Here is a 12,483-nt window from a genome sequence, read left to right on the forward strand (position 1 = left end):
GGCGTTGTCTTGGTATCTGCCTAATATTGGCACACGACTCTACAAATGATGTCACTGGACACTGTTTATAGTTGGTACGTGTAGTTGTTTTTGATTTAGGAAATTGTCATAATTAATACTTAGAAATTCCAAGGATCAAGACTTTCAGCATATGTCACTTAAACTGAAGTTCACATGACCAACCGGCTTTTTTCAGTTAAGTTTTAGCAATAGGTATGGAAGGTGTTGCTCATCCTGCTCCCTAGTTTGATTTGGTGGTTGGTAGCGGATGCCAACTCATGTTTCCTCTTCTACTTTCTGTTGCAACACTGATCCATAAGTAGTCACTATATTCTCCAGAGTCATCTGCATCTTGGAAACCATTTAATGCCATTTTAACAGAGTGTCATTCCCTCTCCTCTTTTGCCTGATTGATCCTTTCTTAAATAGATAATAAAAATAGACTTCATAATTGCAATCATCAGAATCCTTACACTGGTTTCAGTAATACCAATTAGGTCTAATTTATGCTCACAAATGAGCAATTCTTATTCCTCTTGTTTGTTACCTAGGTTCTCAGCATTGACGTGTAAGCAATAGTGAAATTTCTTCATGTCCTTTGAATCCTTAATTTTATTTAATATCTCAATTTTTGTGCTGAGTCCTCATAAAGTCCTTCTTTGTATCCTTCCATTTTTGTGGATAGTTTAAACCCCTCCTAAATTTTAGCCAGCCTTTCATTCACAGACTGGTCTGCCTTATAGTGAGGTGATAAGCCATCCAACCTGTGCAGTTCCCTCCACCCGTAGAAGGTGGGCCAGTGTTGCAAAGGAAAAAAAAAGCCAAAAAAACCCAAAATCCATAATCATTGACCTAGCACTTTCTGAATATTCTGCCTTCTGTCTTCATTCGCTTATGGAACAGAGAGGATGTAGAAGATTGCTTGGCATTTTGCAGCGTGCTTCCTTGTTCTCTGAAGTCCTCTATAAGCGATCCCGTGACACAATCTCATTAAAGACAATATGAACAGTCATCAATGTATCCTTTTTTGTTGACCCAGTAGAAAAGCCTATCCAGCCTTAGCATGTCTGTTTCTAGTTTCCCAGAAGAAGGTTTACCATGGTGTTCATCTGCCCTGTTTTGGTGTTTTGATTCTTCAGTTACTGCACAATTTGTGGACAATCCTTGATTTTTTTCTGTCCCCCTCCTTCCCCCCCTGCCCACCAAAGTTGGGCCAGTTTGTCATCCTCCAGGTATATCCCGTAAATCTCTCCTTTTGGACTGGCTGGATCTTGAGGCCTCTTCCACAATTTGTTGAAGACTTGGTACCAATGTAAAGTTTTTAGCTGTGTGGAATTATTCTTGGTCCTCCTGAGTCTGGTGGCCACAGCCTGCCCAGTGTACTCTAGTTTATATCTTGAATGCCTCTGGGGGTTATGGACTGTGCTCACTCACTCTCTGATTCTGTGGTGGCCAGTGCCATTCTCACTTACTCTCATACTGGTATTTTCTGAACCTGACTGGCTAGGAATGTCTTGTCTCCTCTGATTTTTCTATAGCATCTGTACTTGTCCCTGAAGTTCAAGAATGTTCTCCTCACAGCACCAATTTGCATAAGTATAGGAAGTCCCTTCTGGATTCAAGCAGCAAAGAAAACACGGCACATCCATGGCAGGCTATCATCATGGTTTCATTTCTGGCAGTTTTTAAGACCACCTATTGTTGAACCTGGAAGGAAAGAATCTCCAAACTTCTTCTGAACTTCCATTCTTCCATCCATTTCTGTGTGGCTTTTGCATAGCAAGCAACCTTTAATGCAAACTGCACTTGAACAGCTGAGCTAAGTCTCTCTCCACCATGGAGTGATGGATCACTCAGACTTAACATGGTGGAGCTGATCAACGCTTGCAAGGGTTAGAGCCTCATGCCCTTTGCCAGTTAGCATCCTCACTTTTTATTGGCTTATCCAGCATAATGGGAGTTCTCTTCCACCTACAGCCTTGTGAGAAGATATTATTTTGTAGGCCCATGATGGGAAATGAATGCTAATTTTTAGCCACACACAGGCTACATCTACACTAGCCAAAAACTTCGAAATGGCCATGCAAATGGCCATTTCGAAGTTTACTAATGAAGCGCTGAAATACATATTCAGCGCCTCATAAGCATGTGGGAGGCCGCGGCACTTCAAAATTGACGTGGCTCGTTCAGACGGGGCTCCTTTTTCGAAAGGACCCCGGCTACTTCGAAGTCCTCTTATTCCTATCTGCTCATAGGGGTAAGCGGACTTCATAGTAGCCGGGGTCCTTCCAAAAAGGAGCCCCGTTTGAACGAGCCACATCAATTTCGAAGTGCTGCCGCCGCCCGCATGCTAATGAGGCGCTGAATATGTATTTCAGCGCTTCATTAGTAAACTTCAAAATGGCCATTTGCATGGCCATTTTGAAGTTTTTGGCTAGTGTAGACATGGCCATAGTGGGGAAAAGTTAAGTTTGGGTTTTTATGGGACTCTTATTTACTAAAGTTTTGCTTTTTGAAAAAGGTTAGTAAATGATGGGCTGTTTTTTCAAGTCTTAGCCCCTTTTTTGTAAGGGGGGAGTGGACTAGAGTAGCAACAGTATGACTTCCCACTGGATGACTATTTTGTAGAGAAATTCCACATCTTAATTACAGTCCTTTCTTTCAGCTAGTTGGAAGCAGAAGGAGGATGAACATCCAGACAACTCACTCAGCCTCCAGCAGCTTCAGACAGTTGCCTCCAGGCCATCTTCTCAGAACAGGAAAATAAACCAAAAAAACATCCTACTTGTTCTTATAATTTGGGTTTGTGGGATGATTTTTTTAAGTCACTCACAATGAGCTAGGGAAAGGTACTGCTCAATTTGTAGCAGGTTATATGTCCTAAATAAGCTAGTTAAATGTTTTTTTTATTTCGAAGTGGAAATTTCAAATTACATCTTTTCTATTAAATGTAGTATCTTTTTGTTCTCAGGTTCGCTGGATGATGTACTGGATTGTATTTGCTCTTTATACAGTTACTGAAACAGTAGCAGACCTAATGATCTCTTGGTAAGATTTTGCATAACATGGAACATACAATGTAATTAATTTTTCAGATGATTTAGTGCAGAGAAGGCAATATAATTAACAACTTGTATTTATACATGACATTTCCAAGGATTGCTGTCAGAAACTTGCATAAAGGATAATGTCCCTCATTTCTAAACTTGCCATGCCTTTTAATTACCTAGCGTAGGGATAGAAAAATGCTATCCAGGCAGTAAAAAGAGAAGAGAATGGAGCTCTAAAACTTGTGTAAGAGAAACTAGCCTTTTAAATAAAATAATATAATGCAAGAAAATATGGAAGAATTTTAAATTCTCTTACCCTGGCTACTTTTGATGGTATTGGTTTAATTTTCTTCCAATGTAAAGTCAATTAAACAGATATCCATCTATTAAGAAGCACATAATTTTTACTCCAGTATAGATAGATGTCTTCTGACCATGTTTAAAAATCTTGGATGAAGAGATAATATAACATTTGTTGTAAAATGTATAAGCAGTTAGTTAATTCACTACAGTACTAAAAACAAAAGTTTTGCAAAAGACAATCTACCTTCATAACTTATTACTTGCATAACTTTTTATCTGCAGGTTTCCATTGTATTATGAGTTGAAAATTGCTTTTGTTATTTGGTTGCTTTCTCCATACACTAGAGGGGCAAGTTTAATGTACAGGAAGTTTCTCCATCCTCTTCTTTCCTCAAAGGAAAGGGTAAGAAAGCTATTTTCAAAATTTGGCATTAAATCATTTGTTCTTAGAATATTAATGTATTAACTGTCCAATGGTAAAATCTCTAGTGTAGCTATTGCGTAATACATGTAAGTTGAAATTTATAGTTATTCAAGTTGTCCATCAAAGTTTTTATTAAAATAATTCTATGGCGTGATGAAATTTCGTGGCTTTTAAGGATTTTGTGTTGTGAACTTAAATATGTACTTTTTGTTTTTTAGGAGATTGATCAGTATATTGTGCAAGCCAAAGAACGAGGTTATGAAACTATGGTGAATTTTGGGAGACAGGGTTTAAACTTGGCGGCTACTGCTGCCGTGACTGCTGCTACAAAGGTACCTTTCACTTACACTAAACAGTTCAGTGTAAATAGTATGAATTTAAAAAAAGCAAAGTGGTGTTGTATATTCATTGACCTTAATTCCAAAGAATTCATTCTAAAAGTAATGTGTTTAAAATGAGAGGGGCATAATTTAAGGATTACAATTTTCTGACCTTTTTACTGTGCCTGTTAGCTTTAAATTACATAGCAGGTGACCTTTTGAATAATAGATATCAACTGTGTGGTAAATCAAAATATACTACAATGTTACGTTCACATTATAAGTGAAAGATCAACATTCTTTTTTTTTTCTTTTGTTGCACTTTCTTGCTGGTAATCACACTTTATAGGATTTCTGGCTTCTTTCTACTGTCTTCCTTCCTTCAATCAAGTTGAGGTAACTGCATCTACAAAATAAGGCATGAAGTACTACTACCACCCATAAAACTTACTTTGTGCACTTAATTCTTTGTTTGTGATTTTTAGATCCAGGCTTTAAAGTAATGCCCAAGTTTGCATCAGACTTGTCTTATTTGCATATTCTTGCTTGGACTAATGTTGTTACAGTAAATCTTAGAGGTGAATAAAATGCAATTTTTTTAAGCTTAATAAATTATTTCTTCAACTTAACTGAAATTAACAGAAGGGGTTTCTCACAATTTGATTGAAAAGTTGCTGATGAAGGCGACCAAGAAAGCCGTCAACTTATAATTAATTCTGGAAACAAAATGTGTGCTTCAAAGATGTTTATGTTAACAAAGGAGATTGGAGGAATTGAACTAACTTGTATAATTTAATTTTTGGTAAAGTATAAACTGCCCATTTCTTCAGTAAAAATGCAGAAATAGCATTAGGAGTTCATACGTTCTGATTTGATAAACAGTTTCAGGCCTAATTAGGCCTATTTTCCAGTGACTGTAAGTGAAACTTGTTTTCATAATAATGGCATTGAAAAATTTTTAAAGCTCCAAATAAGCCACTAAAAAGCAAATAATATATTGTAAAGGGTCAGGCCAGAGGACTAGATTAGAAGTGGGGAGAGGCAGCTCTAAAAAGCAAGAACAGCCCAGGTTAATTAGGAGAGAGTTAATTTAGAGCAGCAAGGATAGAGCTGCTATAAATTAATTAGGGCTAGCTGATCTCACTTGAGACTGCTATAGGGCCTTTAAAAAGAAAAAAAGCCTTATATGTGGAGGGAAGGTGTGGAGAGGAGGGTGAAGTGAGGCAGAGAGGATTACAACAGGTAAGGGGAAATCAGCTTTTCTGTCTAAGAAGAATGCCAGGCTTTCCAGAGACAGCAGGGGAGGTGAGTGAGTGGGCTTCTTTCCCCTTTGGTTAGCTTGAGAGTTTTTCTGCTGGCTGGGGAATACTGTTTGCCCAGACCAGAGGGTGCATATGCCAGTGCTCTTCTATCTGAGGGACAGAAGTCCAAACCCAGGCAAGGGCAATCAGGGCTCCAGCCACACTACAGGTTGAACCTCGCTAATCCAGAACTCTCTCCTCTGGCAACATCTGTAATTGAGCATGATTTTAGTTAGACAGACGACAACCCATGCTTGGGTCCCGATCCATAGGTTGGGAAACCCTGCGTTAGACAATATTGTTCTCCTGTGTCCAGCAAAGTGTCTCATTTGGCACCAGCCCAGGACTGGGAATGACTTGACCAGTGAGTGAGTGTGTGTGAAAACAAAAGATACTATGTAAACTTAAAATGGCAACGCAGTGTTTTGGGATGTTGAGACATGACAAGGAATGTGCTGTAATGTTTTCATTACAATATTTATTATGAAACACTCCTTGGTCTGAAATGTAAAATTAATATCTATAAATCTAAATATTTACCTGTATCATTAAGATACAGAAAATTGATTCAGCAATCTCTTGTGTGATGTCAGTCAGCTCAGCAAAAATCTAGTCTATTGCTGTCCCAACATCTAACACAACTTATGTCTTATTTGCGTTATGATTATATTTAGGGCATAAAAGTGATGGGTACTGTAATTCATGCTACTAGTATAGAGTTACTATAAACAGCTGTTGATCTTTTAAAATGTTTTAAGTAAAATATATTTTGTGTAAATACTTTTACCTACAACTTGGAAAAAGTATCCAAACTTTTATTTTCTAGGACTTCTTAATTCTTTAAGTGATTCTTTTTGCCTGCATGATTGGTGTTTCAAAATATAATTGTAATTACAAAGAAAAGTGCATGGTGTGCTTGTTTCCTATACATCTGTTTTATATTGGGGATGGTTGATTATTTTTTTCTCTCATATTAACCATCTTGTGGGGTTTTTTAATGCCACATGCCTGAATTCATAACAGTTTTAAACAAACTTTAGTCCTATGGTAGTATTCCGTAGATATCCTGAGTGGAAATGGTGTGTGAGGAAGAGGGAGCTGGGAGGAAATAGCAACAGTGGTTGTTTTTTTAACTAATGCTAACTTTTTTAAAGAAGGTTAGTACAGTGTTGCTGTCTGAGCATAACACTTTTAATTTGCCACACTGTACTCTCTTAAAAGATAAAGTAACTGACCTGTAAAATAAACTGTTGTTCCTTGTTTGCTTCCCTCCCTGCAGTATCTGGCTACATCATAATGACTTAGTTCAGGCTGGCCAGGAATGTTCATAGTTACAGAATTTTACATTACATTCAGACCCAACTATTCTGTTTTTTTTTTTTTTTTTTTGGGGGGGGGGGGGGGGTAACGAAATAAGTTCTGCCTCACTGTCAATGGGGTTTGGATTTCAAGCCATTCAAGTGTGAATGGAAGAAAACTTTGTTTGTAATTTGTTATACATATTTATGAATATCTGTACAATTAATCCAAATAAGTTGCTTGGGACAAAATGATAGTCATAGCATCAAAAACATTAAGATACCAGTGCGATTTTTAAAGAGTGCAGAAAGAGAACTCCCTGTAACTGATAAACTATGCTAATATCAGAAATTTCTCCTCCTTAATACCCTGTGCTATTTCAAAAGCTTGGGTGTAATTTTTGGATACTAGTGCATGGAGACTGTACATATATTCTTTCTGATAACTCAACTCCTTGTACATGAAGGGCTTGCTAGCTTGCCCAAATGAGTTGTTCCAGTCTCCAACAAGTGAGCAATACTTTTTACTGTCTGACCCTGAAGAAGACCTGCAAGTCTAGAAATTATTTTAGGACCAGGACTCGTCTACACTGGGTCCTTTTCGTAAGGACCCTGCACGCTTCAAAATCCTCTTATTCCTATTTGGTTATTGGAATAAGGGGATTTTGAAGTGTGCAGGGTCCTTTCAAAAAGGACCCTGTGTAGATGAGCCCCGTGTGATCAAAAGTGGTGCTTTTGAAGTGTCTCAGCTGCCATTATGTTAATTATGCATTATGCATATCCCTAAGTGTCTCATAGCCACAGTATAGTTTCCACGTGTGTAACCAGGGTATTATAGACTACCTTGAGCCTGCCTGTCTCAACTTTCCCCAATGTATTTTGTGTAACCACTTCCCAGCATCTACCCCGCTTGATCCCCAAAGGACAATGCCAGGATAGTTGAATTTATCTGGTATATGAGAATCGCCTTTCTCATGCAGTCTGAACAATCACGTGGACAACAATTTCTACTAAAGGGGTACTTCTCCCAGCAGATCAGCAATGGTAGAATCTACTTTTGAGGCGAGATCTTTGGTACTTATATGGCTCCTTCACTCTGTGTCTGTCCCTCACAATCAACTCATTTTACATCTGGGGAGCTGAGGGACAGGGAGAAAAGTGTCTTGTTCAAAGTCACACAGGGAGCTCATTTGGAGTAAGCTTTTGAAATGACTGATGGAAGCCTATTATTCTGCTTGAGTTGGGGCTGAACAGGCAAACTGGCTCAGAGGCTGCCATGAACACTCTGCATTGTCATCTTAGGGTATGTCTGCACTAGGAGATTGTTAAATTTGTAAAGGTCGATTTTCTAGCACTTGGTTTTGTCCACACTGTAAATAGTCGATGGATAATGCCCCCTTTAGTGTTGCAAGGTTTGACTTTATCAGCAGTGCACTGTGGGCACTTATACCACAGTTCCTGCTTCCCTGTTGCATCATGGGTGATGGAGCAAAAATGTGCTGCAGGTCACATGTATGATGAGCATGCCATAGGGCACTTGTCCCCCCTGCCCACAGATACCATTGCAAGGCTAGCATGAAGCCCATGCAGTTTAAAACAGTTGTGGCAAATATTATGAGCACCTCACACCTTGTGCTGTAGTGTGTGAGGCGCCTGAGCAGCTGAGAGAGTGATGAATACTCGGAGGAGGACATGGACATATATGGAAGGGAAACACCAGAGAGGAGGAACATGGAGATGCTGGTTGCACTTGATGCTTTGTGCACAGTGGAGCCGTTTCAGGCTCAATGAAACAATCTCGGACTGATGGGATGTTCCTGGACCATAAAGCCATGGCAGGAGGGCAACCAGCTGGCAGCCATGCGGAAGACTGGGGTCAGACCCCTGGTGTGTGCCAGCAGCCCCATATGGGGCCAGAGCCCCAGAAGCCCATCGCAGGGGTCCAAGGCTGAAGCTCCAGCATTCCCTGACAGCCCCTTGCAGGCACCTGGGGGAGGGAATGGGGGCTGCAGTGGTGAGCTGTGGACAGAGGGCCAGCGGAGGACAGTCACAGACTTGAGGCATTATCCTCGCAGATCCAGCTAAATCCCTTGTTCAGGATACTGAGGTCCTGAGGGTGCTAGACCAGGGTGGTGCAACCTGTAGCTCTTGATGTAGTTTCTATGATGTTTGTGCAGTGAGCGCATGCTTTTGCCAAGCACTTCAACTCCTCTAATATGTTATGATATCTGAGAGGTCTTCTACACAGCGTTCTAAACTTACATGTAGGCTTTTGGGGGAATAGATAGTAATATTGAACCCAAACCCTGCCTGCACGTCTTTCCCTGGTTTTGAAATGCATAACATTTTATAATGGGGTGGCACCTTAAGAAACTAAAACAAAAAACATACCACAAAAAGTGTGGGTTAATATGCGCAATCAGCTCACCATAGTGAGGAACCCCTAGGTAAGACTGTTGTGTCCCAGGTATTCAGTGATTCCACAGTCACATAGTTAACACCTTCATGTAAAATTTTGCTTCAAAAAATCTTTTATTATTTTAAAAGAAAGAACCTTAACAATGCATGCAATGTAAACTGATGCAGCAACATTTGCCTGTGTTTGCGAGAGTTGTGGCAATGTGACTGAGTCATGTGAACTGCCCCATTCATCTCAATCTGTTCGTGGATACTGAAATAGCACAACCTGGCATTTTTTTCCGCAGGATACCATGGACTTCACACCACAGCACTTTTTACTGTGGAATATATCAATTTGCATCCGATAAATTTTTTGCTTCATTGCCCTGGCCTGTCAGGATTTGCCTGCAGCAGCCTTTTCCTCTTCAACCTCTTGTGTAAAAGGGGAATTAATTATGGAGCTAGACCTAGGAACAGGAGACATCAGAATTGTAGACAGGCAAACTGGGATGCCTAGAAAATAGCACAGCAGCAGATGCTCTGTCAGGCAAGTTCCTAGAGGTGGTTACTGGTTCCTTGTTGCCTTTGAATATGTTGATGCAATGAAGAATTGAGCCAGGCCACTTTTACAAAATCATGGAGTCTGAGACCAGAGAAGGGATGTTTTCACTTTTTAGGCAGCACAGTAGGACGTACCTGTGCTGCAAAATAATTTGTTGAACTGTAAGTAATTATCAGCTGAGTGTGTATGGAGTTGAGAATAGGATTTAAGGGGTTTTCTTCATGGAGTAGCTAATTTTCCTGTGGAAATCTTGTCCCTTTTAAGCAGCGGTGGGAGCAAAGACTTTATCCTGATTATTGTGTCATTTTAAAAAATGGTTTACTATTAAATATCTCCCATCATTTGGTGACCCTTTAGTTTCTATTCATTTGAAGTAACATTTTTCACTGTCATTTTGGGTTGCATTGTATGATAGCCTGAAGAATGACAAAGTTGATGGAAATTTTCATTCTTGGAGTGTATATATGGGATGAAGGAGCCCTGAGGGAACCATTCTGGATCATCATCTATTGGCACATTGAAGGAGGCAGTACTCTACAAGAGCCCTAGCCTCAATGAGCGCATGGCTTTTCTAGGATACGCACAGCGTTACTTTCCTCTCTACCAAACACTTCTTCTTTTTCTGTGTTCTCTTGAAAACAAGTGGAAAACATGATATCCAAAATCTACACTGAAACATATGGCCATTAAGTAGATTACTTAAAATTAGGAAACATTAAATACTAGGATTGCAGTTCTTCTCTGTGGATATGTGTTATTTTTGTAGCGCTCAGTGAAAGAGATGTCTATGGGTATTCCTGTGGGTCTGTTCTTCATTTTGGGTATCTTCCTGCAAAGACTTGGGTAGTGTGTAGTGTTTGCAGCTGAGGTATACTTATTGGTCAACTATAAAAATATATCGCCCCTCCCTCATTCACTGCATGCAGACTGTATTGTAATGTACAGACACAAGCATGACCCGAGGCAGTCCTTTATTCATACCACGTGTAATATAGTAAAGTTTTGAACAAAATTTGCTTTGTGAAGTATCTTACAAAGACTAAAAACTGTGCTGTACCAGGTCTTAGGTGGGACATGACTGTATGCCTGGGCAGTAGGACACAACATGGCTTGGGGAAGCATTCCTCTCCCCTCACTGTTGTGGCCAGTGGCATCTCCCCAGCTGGGCATTGTGCACCCTGGAGCCCTGGGGAGCCAGCGAGCAGCAAAGCTGCAGCCTCTCCTAGTCCCACTTCCCCTGGGAGCTGACAGACAGTGTGGCAGCAGCCTCCTGTGTTCTGCCTTCCCCAGCTGAGCCACTGGTGCTGCTGTTGTGGGGACAAGTGGCATGGTGCAGCCTTCAGCCTGCCTGCCAGGGTTCTGCCACTGGAAGAGCAGGCTGGGGTAGGAACCCAGGGAGCCTCTAGTGGAGTATGGGTGGTGTTGGGTGAGGCAGTTGGGGAAGGCATTGCCTTCCCCTGCATACACTGCCTGCTGCTCATGACTGTAGAGCAAGGTAGATTCACACTCTGGCTTACCACATTGACAAGCTAGGTGTGGGTGCTTCTATATAATGACTCCTTCACCCTTGATGAAATGTATTTACTTCTGCACAAAACATGATAAATACTTAATGTCTCTGTAACGAGTCAGAGCGAAAAGTGGATATTGTACTGTCTAATTAAAACTGCAGGTGGAATTTAGAGAGGCAGAATGTAACCAGGCCTGCTGACGGGGCCCAGGGCAGGGAGGGGCAAAGGGGGCGGTTGCCCCCAGGCTCGGCATTTCGGAGGGACCCAGAGTTGAATTCCTGCAGCAGCACTGCTGTCTGCAGCTCTGAAGGGCGGGAGCTAGTGCTGCAGTCTGTGCAGTGCCAAGGGCCGAATGCCCAAGGTCCTGCTCCTTCCACCCTTGCCCTGCTGCTTCCGGGGCATGGTGCTGGGCCCCCTCCCACCTGCCCACTGAATGTAACTAATCAATTCTCAAGTTGGCCGGGATGTTTAACAGCTGTTGTTAAAAATCCTAAGGGGCTGTGGGGCTGTCTTTCTCGCGTTGCCACAGGTATCATAGTGCTCCAAGTAAACTGCTGTGATATTGAGCAAGTCAATAACAAACATAAATTCTTGTGTCACTTGTCTGGTTGAAGGCTTCTTATCTATGGTTTACTAGTTCCAATTCCATTTATCTGTGAGGTCTGATAATACCACAGCTGAAGGGTGCGTGCATGCGTGTGTGCGTTTTTCCTTGTAGCTAATCATGGCCTTTGTTTATTCTTGAAAAAGACAGAAAGGCTCTAATTTTTAATGAAAAGTGTTCACAGGTGGAAGCACCCATATCTAAATTAATGCTTTACATTTAGAGAAAAAAATTGCATGTTTAAGAGATGTAACACTCCATAGTTTGCACCAAGCCTTTGTTGTTTGTCAGTGAGGTAAACTCTAGGGTCAGGAAGGAATCTTTTGTTGGCTCCATGAAAATTCATTTTCATTTGGCTGGTTATAAGCACATGCAAATTGTCCTTTCCTATCAGTTCCAGAGACCATAGCTTGGTTTCATGGTTTGCTGCCCAGCACCTCTTTTATTAGTACTGTATGTGCACCTTCCAGTGTTTTTTACGTTTGTGATCCAAATACAGTAAACTCTCAAAATACGCGGCTTCAAGTTGCACGTAACTCGTTTTAACATGAGGTAAGCGCAACTTTAAACTGCGCTGCAGCTGTCAGCTTGCCTAGCTGCCCGCATCTGCCCTGGTGGGCTTCTCAGTTTCCTGGGTCCTGCAAGCAGCGGGGAGCTGGGAACCAGGCAGCAGCCTGGCTTCTCTCTGCTTCTAGAGCCAGGAACCTGAC

At 41.1% G+C, this 12,483-nt stretch overlaps 1 protein-coding gene across 2 annotated transcripts in view; it reads left to right on the plus strand.

Annotated features, from left to right (window-relative positions):
• REEP3 (receptor accessory protein 3) overlaps positions 1–12,483 on the plus strand; it is a 70,307-nt gene that overhangs the window by 35,967 nt on the left and 21,857 nt on the right. For both annotated transcript variants that reach the window (XM_075000192.1, XM_075000191.1), the window contains 3 exons: positions 2,972–3,048; positions 3,636–3,756; positions 3,996–4,109. In XM_075000192.1, the coding sequence (XP_074856293.1) occupies positions 2,972–3,048; positions 3,636–3,756; positions 3,996–4,109 (312 nt within the window). The remainder of the gene's footprint in view (positions 1–2,971; positions 3,049–3,635; positions 3,757–3,995; positions 4,110–12,483) is intronic.

This window comes from Carettochelys insculpta, chromosome 7, assembly GCF_033958435.1.
Source record: "Carettochelys insculpta isolate YL-2023 chromosome 7, ASM3395843v1, whole genome shotgun sequence".
Lineage (NCBI taxonomy): Eukaryota > Metazoa > Chordata > Testudines > Carettochelyidae > Carettochelys > Carettochelys insculpta.